At 35.8% G+C, this 18,570-nt stretch overlaps 1 protein-coding gene across 3 annotated transcripts; it reads right to left on the bottom strand.

Annotated features, from left to right (window-relative positions):
* Positions 1-243: 243 nt before the first annotated feature.
* On the bottom strand, positions 244-16,454 carry LOC129242386 (arrestin domain-containing protein 17). 3 transcript variants are annotated; one of them, XM_054879001.1, is made up of 4 exons: positions 16,234-16,454; positions 4,350-4,928; positions 1,797-1,979; positions 244-1,722 (listed from the first exon to the last, which is right to left on the bottom strand). In XM_054879001.1, the coding sequence occupies exons 2-4, from the start codon at positions 4,803-4,805 to the stop codon at positions 1,339-1,341; spliced, it is 1,023 nt and encodes a 340-aa protein (XP_054734976.1). In that variant the 5' UTR covers positions 4,806-4,928; positions 16,234-16,454; the 3' UTR covers positions 244-1,338. The 3 variants fall into 3 exon arrangements, with proteins under 3 accessions (XP_054734976.1, XP_054734978.1, XP_054734977.1); XM_054879003.1 differs by lacking the exon at positions 16,234-16,454 and adding an exon at positions 15,719-15,738; XM_054879002.1 differs by lacking the exon at positions 16,234-16,454 and adding an exon at positions 5,224-5,354.
* Between the last annotated feature and the right edge of the window lie 2,116 nt (positions 16,455-18,570).

Here is an 18,570-nt window from a genome sequence, read left to right as displayed (position 1 = left end):
CAGTTAAATTTAGAAGAAGAATTAATTTATTCCTGAAAACGAAGTATTTGCACTTCTAATCTCATGATTTTTACTTTGAAGGTACTACTCGCAGGTTCCTGGTGGAGGAGTCATATTCTCTAAAGACGTCTGCCCGTGGTATAGTTATTCCGCATATTCATTACCTTGTTATTTAATAATTATGTTGTCTTATACGTGCTATACACATACATACCTGTATATATGGATGTATGCATGTGATTGTCTGGCCGCCTCGTCTTAGTCACTTTAAGAATGTGCGGAAGATGTTTTCTCTGTAACCATCCAAGAGCGCATCCTGTTGTTACAGCTTCAGAAGCCAATTTTTCTATCTGCACAGCACAAAGTAATACTCACATAATGCTTTAAGCAGTGAATTAATGAAATGGTTAACTTAATTTGTAAGTTGTAATTTATTACCGCGTCCTAAATTAATTAAATTTCAAAATATATATGTATATAATCTTCCTTATTTTATATATGCATATGTTATGTATGAGTATAATGCAAATAAGTACAATTAATACGTATTACATACTACGTATGTATGTCGTAGGTAAATTATTATGGCTGCGAACGAACGTATTCGAAATTCCAATTCAAAAATGAAGACGCTTTAAGCGATCTTGGAATTAGATGTACGTAAATATTTACAAAAATATATATTTAGTACATTTATGATAACTTATTACATAAAAAGTATGTTTACAAACGTAAGTGAATAATAGAAACTAATCAAAACATAATATTACTTATATATTATCGCAGAGGCAAATAACACACATATTACCGTAAGCAGCAAACAACATACATATGTACGCATAATATTTATTGGAGTGAGTAGGGGCTTGCGTTAGAAAGTAGTAAAACAACAAAAAAAAGTGTACATACATATGTATTTTTACACATATATATCTACATATATACATATGTATATTATGTGGTGTAATATGTATGTATTTGAGTGTGCTATATTGCTTTTTTAAAGAACTTTTTAAGTAACCACTGATCGCTGGTTTAACATATGAACATATATACTATGTGCATATCTGTGGACTTTTGACAAAAAAATGTTTGATTTAGGTGATTTTATTTTAACTTTTGTAAAGATTAAGTCATTTATGTAAAGCTGTTTAAGTTCAACTAAATGGGTGCACTGGCACCCAACAATTTAATGTTTGATGAACAGGCAAATGCTAATTCGAAATAGATTGTTCGGTCAAAAGTCAACCAATGCATACATACATACATATATGTGCAATACATGTCAGTGTAAACATACATAAATGCATACATATGTCTTACACATTTGTTTCCAAATCAATTGGGTTCAGGTTTTTCATGCAACCATGGTCGAAAAATTGGTAGTGTTGAAGGATAATGGGTGTCTGGCTTAAGCACGGAATCTGGCCATGTATTCGAGACGTCATTGCCATTATTACGGAAAGGATATGTGGCTAAAACAATGGGTAACTGTAATTTGATTTCCTTTTCCAATGACTTCGGTTCGATGACAAAAAATACATCGTAGGAAATTTTTATTAGATGACATCCATGTAAATTTGTGGGTGGCAGTGGTGGTACGTATAAGCTATCATTTTGCCATTCATCCTTTCCGCCGGGACGGATTTTTCCTCGTGCCAGAGCGGCTAAGGCACGTTTTTCCGTTTGTACGACTTTCCCTCGTGCCAAATATTCAATGGTCTGTGTAAATGCAAAATAAAATTAGTTGGAATAAAAAAGAAAAATTGTAATATATGTATGTATATATTTCTAACCTCTGTGAGGGAAGCCTTTGTTCGTTTAATCGTCACATTACTGTGATTCGAAATTAATGCAGTGATCAATATACTCTCTCCTGGTACATAGCCGCCACGATCTAGCGCTACTCGAGCGATAACTTTGCCGCCGCCCACACATGCCACACCAAGTTTGTGTTCGATCTCACAAGTAAACGGTTGCTGAAACAATACAAATGTGTGTATTGTAAATCGTACTTAGGTACAAATAACGCTACGCATTTTTTTTTTATTTTTTTGTATTACAACGAGAAGAAATTACTAGCTTTTGGGATATTTTTGGGCGCTTCGGTATCAATTCGGCGTCAAAAAGAATACTTTTAACCCAGATGCGAGCATAAGTAGTCTCAAAAATATTTTGACTTTCACGTGCACTCTTTGAAGTTATAGGCATCATAGGCGATGAAGATGTATGTGACTTAACAGTTTCATCTTAACTTTTGCTGTTAAATGCTGTGCTAGATGTACAGCAGCAAGAAATCTATATATATAAAAATGAATTGCGGTTCGTTAGTCTCGCTAAAACTCGAGAACGGCTGAACGGATTTATCTTATCTTGGTCTTGAATTATTCGTGGAGGTCTAGGGAAGGTTTAAAAGGTGGGAAAAATTCGAATAAAGATATAGGTCAAAACGTGGACCCGGGTAACCTTCGGACGTGTATGTACAATATGGGTATCAAATGGAAGCTGTTGGTGAATGCTTTAGTTCAGAGTATTTTTCATGCCGCTCCGTGACTAGGGTCTCGAGGTAGAGACCAAAACGTGGACCCTAGAATGTGTTTGTACAATATGGATATCAAATTGAAGCTGTTGGTGAATGCTTTAGTACAGAGTATTTTTCATGCCGCTCCGTGACTGGGGTCTCGAGATATAGGTCAAAACGTGGACCCGGGTAACCTTTGGTTGTGTATGTACAATAGGGGTATCAAATGAAAGCTGTTGATAAGTGCTTTAATACGGGGTAATTTTCATACCTATTGATGACTAGGGTCTGGAAATGTATGCCAAAACGTGGACCCGCCGTGTCTTTGCACCGAATTAAACCAAACTTACACACATTGTTAAGGAGGTATTGAAGATGGTTTCCGTATAGTTTGGATACCTATTGGTAGATAGGGTCTCGAGATATAGGTCAAAACGTGGACCCGGGTAACCTTCGGATGTGTATGTACAATATAGGTATCAAATGGAAGCTGTTGGTGAATGCTTTAGTTCAGAGTATTTCCATCCGCTCCGTGACTAGGGTCTCGAGATAGAGAAACGTGGACCCGCCGTGTCTTTGCACCGAATTAAACCAAACTTACGCACATTGTTAAGTAAGTATTGAAAATGGGTTTCGTAAAGTTTGGTTGTAATTCGGAGCACTGGCAACGGGTACAGCGTTCTTTTGATCCAGCCATAATGTCGCTTACTTTTTTAACGCTTGGGGCGGAACTGAACTGTCAAATTGACAGTGTGAGTTACAATGTGTCAATATTTCTTTCTGATTTGGATGCCATAAGGAAAAAACGTAAGTGCAACATGTAAAAATTGTTTGTGAATTTTTTTGGAGTGGACTTTGGAACAGTGAATAACTTCTTACGAAATTTGAGAATTTAATATAAAATCCGGATGAAATTATGTGTGAATGAAATTTTTTTCGTTTTTTTTTTTGAAAAATATAAATGGATAATGGTTAAAAAAGCTCCAATGCTTAATAAAACATATAAATTGAAACGAGAAATTCATGGATGATCAGGAAAAAAGACGATTGTTTCTTAGTTATTCATATGCGTTGATTTGAAATTTAAAAACCATCTTTTTTCCTGATTTTCAATTTATATTTTATATTTACTCAAAAACAAAAAGAAAAACGAAAAATATTGTTTATGCCAAAGCGCTTGATTAAAGAATAAAGAAATAAATAATATGAAAACCATATATTTTCTGTTCTAAACCATATCTATTCTATTTTAGTGTGCCCAGCGAAGGGGGCCGGGTTTGCTAGTAATATATATATACATATATAATTGGGGAATTGAAAATTATATATGTATATATATATATATAATTGGGAAATTATATATATATATATATATATATATATATATATATATATATATAATTGGCGCCTACAGCATTTTTGGGGGCTTAGCCGAGCTCCTCTTCCTATTTGTGGCGTGGGTCTCGATGTTGTTCCACAAATGTAGTGTCCTACAGTTTTAAGCCGACTCCGAACGGCAGATATTTTTTATGAGGATCTTTTTCATGGCAGAAATACACTCCGAGGCTTGTCATTACCTGTCGAGGGGCGACCACTATTAGAAAAAACCTATTCTTCATTTTGGTGTTTCGCGTAGTTTCGAACCTACGTCTTTCAAATTGTAGTCATGCACCCACGGCCGCCGTAGCAACAAGTAAATTAGTAAAATTATTCATCCAACTTGGTTTTTGAATACATTTTTTGCTAAATAAAAAAAATGATTTTGAGTGATGGAAATGTTAGTCTAATAGTCTACTTATACATAAATATATACATATACTTCACATACCGATAGAATGGGCCTCTCCAAGTTGAGATCGATCGGGTTCATCACAATGAATACTTGATGATTTTTGTGTATAAGTCCGTTTGGTTCACGCAGAGCGGCCTTGCAGTAGTATTGTATCCAACCATAGCGACCTAAAAACGTTGACGGCAAACCCACCGGCAGACCAAGTTTGAATGGAAAACTATGTATACCGGGTGAAAGCACTGATGGACCTTGATCAACATCGCCCAGAAGGCGCATTCGGAAATCAATATAATTTTCTTTGTCGTACGTTCGCTCCTGTCGCGCTGTACCTGCACGTACTACACCTTCGCCGACTACATGAAAATGGAGGCCCAGCGCAGGAGTATCATCTTGTAGTTCGATGAGCACACGACCGGATAGAAATTGTCCAGGAAAGTACAGCAAAGATGTATTATCGAAGATAATAAGAAATTTCAATAGTTTTCGAGGCATTTTGTATATGTTAGCGTTGCATTACTCTCTGACCGACAGACCGATATGATGAGACACAGAATCTATCACGTTGCAATGGCCAATGTGTTGTTGGTACCAAAATTAAAAAAACCGTACGTCTTACTGCAAATAATTATTAAAAAAGGAATTTAAATGAAATACGTAAATATTGGAGACGGATTTTAATATACATATGTACTGGGTGTGTTGAAAAGAATGACTTTACGGGTTGTCTTCACGTGCGTGAGATGCTCATTTTGCTCGCAAGCAATATATGTACCTATAATGTCGATGGCTGTATGTTTTAAAGCTTACTTTTTTCATTTGTAAATGTCCTTAAGCAAGAACGTTCGCCCTAAACAATGTTTGAGGAAACTAGAATTTTTCTAAGGAAGAAGGATATTCTGAATGCGCCTACCCATTTCTTTATTTTAAATAATCACGAACTCTTTCAAAATTTGTCTTCTTTTGTAATGCAATATGTCGGCATAATGTACGATGTTGCTACAAAGAAAGATGCTACGAAATAATAGGTCCGTCACCTTGGGTCCGTTGCGGCAACGAATTTGACTGACAGCTGAAAAGGTTACATATGTGTTTTTATGTCGAAAGCGGCATGTACATATGTGATCGCAGTGCACAAAAGCTGCCAACTTTTGCCATACAGTAATACTTTTAATATACTTATAAGGGTTTTTTATGAGCAGTTTTTTCATGGTAGAAATACACTCGGTGGATCGCCATTGCCTGCCGAGGGGCGACAGCTATTAAATTGCCTATCGAATGGTTGTCACGCACAACCCATTGAGGCAATGAGTATTTTCAATATCCCTTTCTTTAGCGAGAGTATCCAAAAGGAGTGAAAAAATAATTATGCGCATGATGTGTAATAGCTCTCGCCTATCTTGATGTAACAGCATAAAACATAATTTATATTTTTTTGGGTATATTGTAGGCCCGATTGTCGTTGGGAAAATCTGAATTTTCCTTTACCTCTGTGTTGTTGTGACGAAATACGATTAAGGCTTTCGGATGAAATGCTTATATTTGTAGTAAGTTTCCCTACGTGGTATGCCTGTATGTGCATATGTTATTAGGTATTTCCGGCACGGTAACGGGAATACTCTGAAGATCGGAGAGTTAAAGCTAAACCTTTGACTGGAATCAGCAACTGAACCTTTCTTAAAAGCAGCAACTTTCATTTTTTAATTACAACGACTTAAGTCCTAAGCCGCCGCCGTAGCCGGGTTGGTGCGTGACTACCATTCGGAATTCACAGAGAGAACCTAGGCTCGAATCTCGGTGAAACACCAAAATTAAGGAAAACATTTTTCTAACAGCGGTCGCCCCTCGGCAGGCAATGGCAAGCCTCGGAGTGTATTTCTGCCATGAAAAAGCTCCTCATAAAAATATTTGCCGTTCGGAGTCGGCTTGAAACTGTAGGTCCCTCCATTTGTGGAACAACATCGAGACGCACACCACAAATAGGAGGAGGAGCTCGGCCAAACACCCAAAATGGGTGTACGCGCCAATTATATATATATATAAGTCTTACAGCTTCCAGAACTCCAGGAATACAAACTGGGCTCTAGCTAGGCAAAAAATAAAAGTTAGTTATGGCGGAACAAGGATATTGATAAACAAAGAAGAGAGATAAAGTACTCAGAGTTCTTTACGTTGGTAAAAAATTTTGACTGTTAAAAATGTTGGAGGCAATACAACTCCCTCGCATTTTTTACAAAAAATAAATTAATAGTGCTGAAAAAAGGACTTCAGTGGTATTCAGGCATTGAGAGTTTATTGCAAAGTATCCCGTAACATTTTCACAGATCGTAAAAAGATTGAAGGATGAACCAAAGCAGGCAAGGAAATGCTAGAGGCACTGATATATGCCCGCTTTCTAAATACCAAATACCCACTCAAGTTTCGATTCTGGGTCGCACACTACCAGAACTCTAGGAAAGAGAGAGTTCTCTTTGGATATCGGTATTTCATAATCTATTTGAGGTTCAACTATACCTAACAGACTTGAACTTATATTCCTAATCAATCCAGGTAAGAGCAATTGCTTGTGTCGCAGTGAACGTCCAAATGAGGCGGTAACACCAGAAAATATCAAAAAAATCCAACAAATCGTTTTGAATGATGAAAAACTGAAGTTGCGTGAGTTGGCTGACATCGTCAAGATACCAAAAGAACGTATTGGCTTTATATTGCATGAGCATTTGACTATGAGAAAACTCTTTTCAAAGTGGGTGCCGCGTTTGGTCACTTTCAAGGCAACGCACCGTGTCACAAGTCAATCACAAAAAAATCGTTCTCCAAAAATGGTTCTGAAATGCGACGCTGGAATGATTGCGTTGTTCAATGTTGCGTGAAAGCTAATTTTGAACAAAAAAAGCGTGTTTTCTGAGCTGGGTATATCAACGATACCGAGCTTGTGTGATTTATTAACTGCTTGCAGATATACCAAAGTCACGCTGCTTTTATACAACATATATTGTCGATCTGAAATTTTAGGTACATAGTACTTACGGGATACTACCTTCCACCATCTAATGCAGAAAAGTAGCATAGAACAAAGATATTGCAAAGGTTACGTTGAGGTAGTTTCCGTGTTAACATTTTGAATAACGCGACTTTGTTGCCCATCGAGAGATATTGCGTACCATAGGAGCAGTATTTTTTTTTAATTCACGAAACAGTTATAATAAGTAAAATCTGAGGCTTGCCCTTCCTTCGCTACAATCTCTTGGCAACTCTAGAAACCAGTTCTGGACTAAGTCAAATAACTGTTCAAATGCCAATTTAACCTAACCTAACCTAACCTAAACTAGCCTGTATACATACATAAATATTTATTCCAGCAAAACAACTGTGTTTGAAATTAAATACATACTCATGCACACATGCAGATATGATGGTAGGCTTGATCATGTACATGTGCGACATACATATATAAGTGTAAGAATATAGAACGGCGCTTACATCCCTGAAAGGTGTTTAGGCCAAGCTTTTATAGCAGAATAAGCTGGCTAGTAGAATAGCTTTTTAATATTTTGTGGCCGCCCTGGGGATCGAGTCTCGGACTTACTGCCGGCATATCATGCAGAAATACACTTGACAACGACTTTCGAAAAATTATTGTTGTTTATTATAATGCTGTAAAACTTGTTAATTGCCGTTTTCACTTTTATATTACAACTATGCATGTGTGTATGTATAACCAAATGGTGTTACATTGTGATATATATACATACATATATAAGTACATATGTACGTACATGATTACAAACATAATAACATTTAAATACTGTAACAAACCATTTTTTACGCTTTAAATGTTATCTCACACAATGGCATTTCAGTTTGTTTTTATATTGTACCTTACATACTTACATATGTTTTCGGTACTCTAGCCACATTTTAGGAGCAATTTTGCCACTTATAAGAGGTGACTTTGTATATATAAGCATAGGTGTGTGTTAATTTTATGTAGGGAACGGCTGAACAAAGATTTTTAAAGCTCATCCGAACCGAACATTTTCAAGGGCAATTTCGACATTGACCTGCAGCCACTTAACAGTTTCGCACCAACCACACTGTATTGAGAAGCAGATAGGTATTTCAAAGGCAAAAAAGTTACAAAAACTAAAAGTGTCTATAGTTTTTGAACAAACACGAAATTAAAAGAAATGTGAGTCCAATGTTCGCCTTTTTTTGCCGAAGCCGAATCGGAACCGAATTGAGATTTTATGGCCGAAGCCGAAGTTCGGTCGTTCCCTATTTTTATGTAATGAAATATTTAAAGTCAACCAATATGTATATATGTATATTAAGGTGTCCCAGGGTACAAGGGGGAATTTTTTTTTTTGGAATTTCCATACGCATACCCTTTATTTTTTTCCATTTGACTCTAAAAACTTAAATATAAAATATTATTGAGATCAGATGTCATTAACCCGTGCCGACTTGATGTCAAACTTTAAGTTTAAAAGTTAGTATGAAAGCTATAGGTTCACAATAGAGAAAAGTTTAATTGAATTTTTAGATTAATTAAATAAATAAAAACAAAACACATATTTCGTATTTATTTTCTTTTTATTATAAAAGGGACATCAATCATCGAATTTTCTTTTCAAAGTTTGCTTTTTACAGTCGGGATATACCTGTCTGTGTGCTTGTACGCAACGTAATAAAAATTGTTTTTGCTCCTCTTGAACAGTGATCAAACCATGGAAGTCTTGCATTAACTTAACCGCTCTTTCTGCCGTATCATTAACTGCTTTCAGTCCTAGCAGCTTCTTTTTAGCCTGTAGAAACGAATCATCATTTGACGACGAAAAGGGGCACTTGTTCAGAAAACTGTCGTCAATCTGGAGTCGATTAAGCAGGAACTTGCTTTTGACAGAGACGAAGTCATCAATGTTTCTCTCTGAAATTAAAACAGATAGATCAGTTATCAATTATACCTATTAGCAAACTTAGAACAAAATCAAAGCTTAATTAACGTACCAAAAAGTGGATGCAATGTAACGTTTATTGTGAGCTGTTGGGTTTTCTCTAGTTAAGTTAGCAATCATTTTTACTTTAGTTTCTAGATCCACATCATCATCAAATAAAGCCAGAATAGATACTTCATCTGTCAAATACCACAAATGATAGCAAAACTTCTGCAAAGCTGCTTTTGAAATGCTTTTGTCTATTGTTTCGTAATTTTTCATGGCCTTCAAAAAACACAAATTCTAATACGGCGCCTTTACTGCTAAAATACATTGGAGCCAGGGTTTTACGTAGGATGTCACGATGAACAGACATACGTCCAACAGAACTGCCTTATCCTTGTTTGAAATTCTGAATTGAGAGCTAAGTAACGATATTTTTAATGAATTTGCTCTTGCCATTTGCTCTCGCCATCCATCGAGCCTGGTGCATAGCACCTGGAAGCCGAATCTTAAATTTCTTCTCTGAATCCCCGCCAAGAAATATTATTGAAAGCTCAATTAATTCGCGATATCGACGATTTCTTTGGTTAATTCAGTTTTGTAGAATTCTAGCAGCTTGTCAATTTCCGAAACATTAAAACAAGATAGCTTTTCTGTACAGCTTTGTTTTTTCTCGGGATCGGAATTTCTTGAATAATGGGATGTCTGGGCTTGTAGTTACTTGACTGATTTTCGCTTCAAACACGCCTTTAAGTCCTAGTTCGTAAACGTGATGACGGCAAGCAAAAATAAGCACTTCTCTACCCAGTTTTTGTTCGAGAAGCACACATGCTCCATTTATGCGGCCTGAGTTAGAAGCAGTAGTATCACAACTGAGAATCTGCGCTTTGTCTTCAAGGTTCCAGTTCGTAATAGCATCTCAAACTGCGTCTGCCTGTTCCCTTCCTGTCGAGCTATCCAATTTAGGAACAGCAATAATTTTTCTTTATTATCGTACGTAATAACTACCGGTAGGCGTTCTTCTTTACTTTTACGTGAATCTAGAGCTGGCAACAGTTTTCCGACCTAGTGGACAGTTACCGTGTCCGAGACCTTGTTTTAAAAATCAATTTTTATAGCTTCAGCCCGTTCTTTTCGCATTTCCGTACGAACTCTATGGATGGAGGACTTGCTTATAGGGAATTCATCCGTATTGTGCCCAGAGCCTCAATAGTAGCTTCAGTTATAAAGACAGAATCCCTCACACTTAACTGACACCTGTCTAATGCGGCAACTAACTTGGGAGTTATGGTATTTTTCCGCATAGAAATTTTATCGGGCTGAGAGGAGGCTTCTCTTGCGCTGGGCCTATTTTCTTCTAATTCTATTGTTTCAGAATCAGAAGATGACTTTTCTAGTGGTGGTTCGCAAGATGATGTTGATGGTGCTAAGAATGAAAAATTTTTAGCACGTAGGTTTTCCACCTCGATGATTCTAAGGCGCGTCCTTTCCTCTTTTTTTTGTTAGTTTTTTGTCCACTCTGGCTAAGTGACCGGGCCGACCTGGTTCTCTTTGGTGCTGCAAGAAGATCTTATGTTCATTTATTTTAATCGATTGAAGAGCATCGGCATGTGCGATGTCAAACAAATTGTTTAAGTTTGAAACAAACTCCTGTCGACGCTGTTCAAACACTTATTGAGTTTTTTCCGCATTTTTTTGCAATTCTCTCCAAACATGGTATAAGTTAACTAGTTTCTTAACACAGTTAGATATTGATATGGTCTGTATACGTGCCTTTTCCCAATAAATAATACACTCACGAATTGTGAGATTTGCACTTTCATTGACACTTAAGTTCACTTCACGAATATTATAGAACAAAACTGCCAGTACTTGCCCGTTAGAGGGAAGTTTAGAACCGGTGATTTCATGTTTTACGTCCCTTATCTCATTTTTGGAACTTCGTAACTCCACTGACATGTTGACTACACGAAAAAAACGCGATTACTAATAAAACAAACAAGTAATTGCACGCAATCAAGTACCGTTAGGTTTCCGCGCAACTCGGCACGGGTTGCTGTGATTCTAAATAGACGAAACTTTATTTTTAGATGTTTTGAGACCATTCAAACAAAATAAGAGGGTATCCGTTAAAAAAAAAACACTTTAATTTTTTTGGGACACTCTAATGTATATATATTAAGGTGGAGCGATAGTATATGGAAATTTGAATAAAGTTTTTTTTTGGAATGGCATAGCAATGAAAAGTTGCCTTTATAAGAGTTAATAAAAATCATAAAATATAACCTTCTTAGGATAGCGTTTCAAGGTGCCCCAAGCTTCATCAAATTTGGAAAAATAAACGAAATTTTACCCTCATATTATTGGGTATGGGAATAAGTTTCAGTCCTGCTACCACCGTGTCGCTGGTGATATGAAGGTGCATATGTGAGGTCTAGATCGCAGTAGTTGACATTCGTTTGAAGTGTAAATATCCTTTTTTAGCTGACGGCAAAAGTAGTATATTGATCAATATTTACGGTAATCACGCTCCACCAAATACAACTTGTAAAAAGTAGTTCCGACGCTTCCAAAGTGGCAATTTTGACGTGGGTGATAAAGATCGCGAAGGGGCACCGAAAAATTTCGAAGATGGGATGGGAGTAGGTAACTGGGTGCCACATCAATTGAAGGAGGGGTATATCGAGAGACGTTTAGAGACGTGTGAGATGCTTCTGGAAAAGAAAAGAAAATGTTTTCTGCATCGCATTGTCACGTAAACTGGCTCAATGAATGGATCAAGTCAAGAGATCTCGAATTGTTTGTCAGAGGAATCCGTATGCTGCCTGAAGGATGGAGTAAAGTTGTAGCTTCCAATAATAATAATTTGATTTTAGATTTTATGTTTGTAGCTTGATTTTAACTACAGCACTAAAGTAAAATAATAAAAATTATAGTAATAATAATTGAAATAATAAATAATAAAAATCGACACAACTTATAATACACAATGGAAGCTCTTCACTGAAAGTCATTTGATGTCGCTAAATGATGTCACTAAATGACGACACTAAATAGTATAAGTTACGTTAGAAGGCCATGGAAACGCTTTGAAATCACTCTAAACAGTAATAACAACAAAAAGTAAATCGTGGGGACTTTACAAGTGTATGTATAAATGTATGCTCGCATGCATCTATTTCATATTTTTGCGAAGTGAAAATTAAATGGTTAAATTTAACGTGTTTCGAAAAACTAATAGTGTCGGTGACACCTCTTAGCAGACGATTAGGGGTAAATATTATTTTGCACCTTTATTTCTGGGATAGAAGGCTTTCCGCATGTCAGCCAAAAGCGATTAAAAAAATTCACTGCACCCTAATATACATACTTAGTGTATTAAAGTGTACTTAGTGTACATATGTATAAGTACACAAGTGCATGAATGCAGATTTTGAGTTATTTCCAAAATGTACTAAAAAATATAAATTAAATGAATCGCTAATGATTTGAATTTTATTTATTGAATACTAAATATTACCCGCCGCTCATCCGCAATTTTTCTTCTTTTAGTCATATAAATACATAAAATCTAATTGTACATCCCTTTCTGACCACACATTTGTACTTCTATTCTATTGCAATATATTATGAGCCCAAATTTTCAATATTTCAATAACAATAGCCCGCAATACCAGTGTTATATTTACTTTTAAGAAATTATTTACATTTTCTCTGACAGTCAAACTGCTATGAAATCTCAACAGCGCTAAAATAATTGATCCAAAGTAGATAACAATCGAATGTAGAGCTATTTTAAATGAGCAGGCTAAGCGATGTACCACAAACAGTGTCTGGAAGTTTTATTGTGGATAAACTGGTAGGGAGAGAAACGAATCTTAAATCAGTCGATTATGCCCAGTATGCGGACATCCTTTTATCTTCAACCAAACTTGGTCTACCTAACATTTGGAGTTCACTAGCCAGGTTTACTTCAGAGAGAATCAGCAGAGCTAGGTCCCTTATCAACCTAGACTGGCCATTCATTAGTGCAGTAGTTGATTTCATGATGCCGCTATCTACACTTTGACGTACTTATTTGGAGGTCGCTATGAGTCTATAATTACATAGTGATATAGCCGAATGGGTTGGTGCGTGACTACCATTCGGAAGTGCATAGGTTCGAATCTCCGTGCATGAAATACCAAAGTGATAGAAAAAGTTTTTTTTCTATAATAATAGCGGTCGCCCCTCGGCAGGCAATGGCAAACCTCCGCGTGTATTTCTGCCATAAAAAGGTTCCCCATAAAAAAATATCTGCTATTCAGAGTCGGCTTAAAGCTGTAAGTCCCTCCAATTGTAGAACAACTTAAAGAAGCTCGTCACAAATAGGGGGAGGAGCTCGGCGAAACGCCTAAGCTGGGTGCAAACGCCAATTATGTAAGTATATAAGATAGTGCAGAGCTTCCAAGAATTAAGACAAAAAGGTTTGCTTAGGAATTTATTAAATATAAGTCAGTTCGCAATTGGACTAGATATGAATGAAGAATTTTGCTTAAAAAATATTAGGGAAAGACCTTCGTAGTCAGTTTTTGGACAACTTTTACGATCTTATATTGCCAACTCAACGTCGGCTGACGTTACAATCAAGCTACCAGTTTTATCTAATCGTAAGGGATCCAATATATTAGGAATAATGGATACATGATTTTCATAAACATTTGTACTATAAAACATTTGCAAACAGGTACAAAAATTAGCTTATCATCGGGACGAACTTGTAGTAAATCCATTCATTTTGCTTTTGGTGCTCATATATTGCCAAAAACTTTTGGGATTACGTCTCAAACCGGATTCAACTCTAAACATATACATATTTTTTAATTCAAATAATCGGCTTATGTATAGGGTTTTCCAATAACAGGTGTTATTTAAATATATAAAAGGCTATCGATCCATGATTAACGATTTTTATGGCCGGAATTGGATGGTATTTATCTGGACAACGTTTATTTTCAACAAGACGGCGCTACGTGCCACACAAGCAACGAAACCATTGCTCTTTTACGGGAAAAGTTTCCGGACCGAGTTATCTCTCGAAGAGATGATCACGATTGGCCACCGAGATCTTGTGATTTAACACCTTGTGACTTTTTTCTTTGAGGCCACGTGAAACAGAAGGTCTACGCCAACAGCCAACAGCCCAAGTTCGATTCAAGACCTCAAAGATGGAATTCGTGAGGCTATCGAGGACATAGGGCAGCCACTTTGCAATTGGGTTATGGAAAATTTTATGAAAAGGATATTGTTCTGTAAGCGCGGTCGTGGTGGTCATTTGCCTGATGTTATTTGCCACTATTTACGGCATATCTTCCTCTTTATAATGAAATAAACATCCGAACATTTACGTTAAAAAATAGCATTTTTCTTTGAATATCAAAATAACAAATCTTATTGGAAAACCGTTTAATTGATTTTTTTTTTAACTTTAGGCCTTATTTTTTAGATTTTTTAAATGACATAAGGCTGAACCGAGGAGGTTTATTACGTGAATTACGTTTGTGTAGCTAGACAAATAGCGAAATTGTAAGAAAAAAAGTTTCTCAAGCAGAATACTGTACGACGAGTCTGCATGATTTAAAATACTAAGAAAATACCCATCGATGTTTTGAAGGTAATTATTCATTCCCGCAATATCTGCTTTGTTATACATATTTATATTCTCTGACATAATTTTTACTTTTGAATATAAAATGTTAAAAAATTTACTTTGGATAAATAAATACTTTTGAATAAATGAATACAAATTCATCAAATTCGTAAAATTGAAACCCAAACCGTAGAGCTTTGTAGTGAATACTATTCTACTATACATATATACATATCATCATGCATCCCCCTCGAATTTTTAGCGCGCGTCTTGATTTCGATCCACTAATGGAGTGACCTACAGTTTTATGCCACCTACGAACGGCAAATGGTTCTTTTTATAGAAGTTTTTTTCTTGGCAGAAATACACTCGGAATTTTGCCATTGCCTGGTGCGACGACGGTGAGTGAGAGATATGGATATACATATAAGTGCACATTTATATATTTTGACGTACGTATGCAAGTTCAATCAATCAGCTGTTAGCGAAAATTCAAAAATTCCGTTCAGTGGTGTTTTATCGTATACTCGGGAGGGGTGCCTCCGCTACTGGAGTGTATGTATGCATGTATTTGTTGTGTGTAGGTAATCGCAGAATGTACATATGTTTGTATACCACATACTAAACATGTTTGTCGTTTGTTTGTTTAATTGATCGATTCACCATTTTTTGCTTAGTTAACTCCGGTAGCCAAGCCCTTCTCAATTGATTCTACGGCCTTACAGCTGTTCAACTAATACTTGCATAATAATACAACGGAAAATGATCAAATAATAATAATAAAAACCGCTGTCGACCCTTTGAGTGAGTCAAATACCAAATGCTCACGTAATACCTACTCGCATCCGACTTCGTCGACTTTAACGTGAGCCTCTGCGCCGGCGTAGAGTTATATATGGATGTATGTGTGTATGTTATATCTCCTCAATACGTCTACAAACACAACTTTTATTTGCATTCAATTAAAATTGATGTTGGCTATTTTGTATAAAAGTTATTCGTATACGTACATACGTATGTACATACTGGTACAATTGTAGATATGTGTATGCACCTACGTACACGAGCACATGCACCTTCGTAAACACATACATATGATCTCTAAGAATACACATACATACTGCAGTTTGAGCTTATAAGCATATATGACTGGATTTTATTCAAGAGCATTTTGAAATATAAAATACCACCAACACAAGTATTTATTTGGAAGAATTATAAATTTTGCTGGTACATATTTGATTTAATGTAGTGGGTGCAATTCACTTAAGCTGACGTACACATCACTTTATACTTCGGGTATGTGTTTGTATGTATTCTTATTCTCAAGCCACCTTAGTAACTTGTATATTACCTATTTTATAAAACTTGCATTGAATCACAGCGATAGCTAATTTGTAGGAAGTTTAATATGGCTTATAATGTTTAAATGTGAAACAATTTTTTTCCGCAGTTTTCACTTCCAATATTTTATGTATAACATATTATCTAATTTTTTAACTATTAAATTCGATTATTCTTTAAAACAACTTATGCGCTTCAACCGACATTATTTTTACTATTCAACAGCGTCCAACGTCGATCGTAACATAACTAACCAAGTAACATTCGACTTACGAGCTAAGTTGCTCCATAGATACTCTCATATACATTAATATAAGTACGAGTACATACGTGTGCAACATATATGGATGTGTGTATATAACTGGTACGCAATCCACTCTCGGTCTCATCTGAGCCTTACTTCGGGCCAAGAGAGCAGTACGTTTCTAGCAACCTATTTGGCCTATTGAGTGTCGAGAGGCCAACTGTAATTCAAACCGAGCTGTTTTAATCTTACAGTGTGCGAGAAAATAAAGTATTTGAAATTCTTAAGCAAATTAAAATAATAAAAAAATTGTTTTTTTGCAAAATAAAAAATGTTCAACTACTTTTTAGCTATTGTTTGTACATGAAGTCGTTTGTGCAAGTAATGACGACCATTTTGAACCCAGAATCATTAAAATCGGTTCATTTTTGACTAAGTTATTAAATAAAAAAAAAATTTCTTATAGAATTAAAAAAATCGATTTTGAGCCGAAAAACAAAATTGCCGATAAATCTTGAAAAACATTTTTTTCGGTCGAACAAAAAAATACGTGTCTCATTATTTTGACCAGAGAGCAACATATTTGAGTTACATCGAAATCGAAGAACATGTCTCGAATAGCCCGGTTGAATTGATATGGAAAGCATCTTATTAAATTTTACTCATTATTTTCTGGTATGCAGTAAAATAATAGAGAAAATTTCAGCTGATTTGGTTTATAATTCGAGTATATCTTATGTGCCGAAAAATAAAAGTTAAAAAACAGAAAATATGCCGCTAAGTGGCACTGTGATATACTTATGATCTGTTTGTGTCCTAACTATACGTAAAAAGAAATGTTACCACTTTCTTCGCTAAGTGGATCTGTACTCAAAATTTGGTATTCCGAAAATTTGTTTTATAGTTCAATTTAGGTCATATTCAGAATATGTATAAATGCTTACTTAATAAAAAATGTGTTGAAAAAAAAACTTAATCCTAGTTTCTTTGGACCCACTGGGTGGCGTTTGAGTCGTTATAGGTATTTATACAATAGAATTTCAGATTAGCAAGGCAGTCGTTAAAAACAGCTATTACAAGCAAGTTTCAAGAAACTTGTTGACAAAGCTGATATCAACCCCTGGGGCACTGCTTACTGAGTGGTATTATGTAAAGCGAAAAACGTACAAATGCCCCAAATTACTTGCCCAATAAGGTTGCGCAAAATAGTTACGATTCTTTTTGCTCAACGAACTGAAAACATTTTGCCATATTGCATTCATCACGAAGCAGGTGACATCCCTCGTGGCAATAAACCCAAGCGGCGTGTAATGTAATGCCAAGAAAGCTCCAGGTACTAATGGCATACCAAATAGTCCTATAATAGCGATTTTCATGCGCCCAGGAATATTTTAGCGGTATTCTAAACCTGCATTTCCCAAAGAAGTGGAAGATGCAAACCCTTGTGTATTTACCCAAGAAAAAGCAGAAGTCTAGGCAAGAAAAAGCTTAGCGAACCCAGGATTTATCGACCAATATGCTTACTAGACACAATGGGAAAAATTCTTGAGATAATTACACGGTGCTACAGTGAATCAGAACTTTTGAAGTGAAATGATGAGCACTGTAGATCTAGCCGAGAACGACGCGGAACCGAGTTCAAAAAATTTTTAACACCCTCAAATTTTTTATTTATCGTTAAAAAACCGATTTTGGGTGTTTTCCAAAACTTAAAAATTGGTAGCTCGTTTGCATTTTATCTGATTTCCAATCTTAAAACAGTTTTGTAGAGGTAAATGTTAGACCTTCTGACGTATGTCTTCTATTTTTCACGCTAAGCAAAAATAACCACTGATTTTTTAACACAAAACTTAAATTGTAGTCAATTTTTCCAATTTTTGCGAGTTTAACGAGATGTTGTCGATAATATTGAAATGAAAGGTTTATTTATTAGTAGAAAGTCTTATAGCTGTGTCTATTCCGAATACGAGTATAAAAAGCATTTAATTTCAAAAATCGATCAAAATGTGTCGAAGTAACGGATTTTTTTGTAAAACAAAAAAATCAGTAAACTGAAAGTTTTGTTCACTACTTTCATATTTGCAAATTTAATGCGGTTCTCCG

The sequence above is a fragment of the Anastrepha obliqua genome, chromosome 3, assembly GCF_027943255.1.
Source record: "Anastrepha obliqua isolate idAnaObli1 chromosome 3, idAnaObli1_1.0, whole genome shotgun sequence".
Taxonomy (NCBI): Eukaryota; Metazoa; Arthropoda; class Insecta; order Diptera; family Tephritidae; genus Anastrepha; species Anastrepha obliqua.
This window is presented reverse-complemented; position numbering and strand designations above follow the sequence as displayed.

What these genes read in the sequence shown, in the direction of transcription:
- LOC129242386 (XM_054879001.1), bottom strand. Translation starts at nt 4,805, where the DNA reads ATGCCTCGAAAACTATTGAAATTTCTTATTATCTTCGATAATACATCT. An exon ending in TGGAGAGGCCCATTCTATCG is followed by an intron (nt 1,980 to 4,349) that starts GTATGTGAAGTA and finishes GTATTGTTTCAG; the next exon opens with CAACCGTTTACTTGTGAGAT. An exon ending in CAAAGGCTTCCCTCACAGAG is followed by an intron (nt 1,723 to 1,796) that starts GTTAGAAATATA and finishes GCATTTACACAG; the next exon opens with ACCATTGAATATTTGGCACG.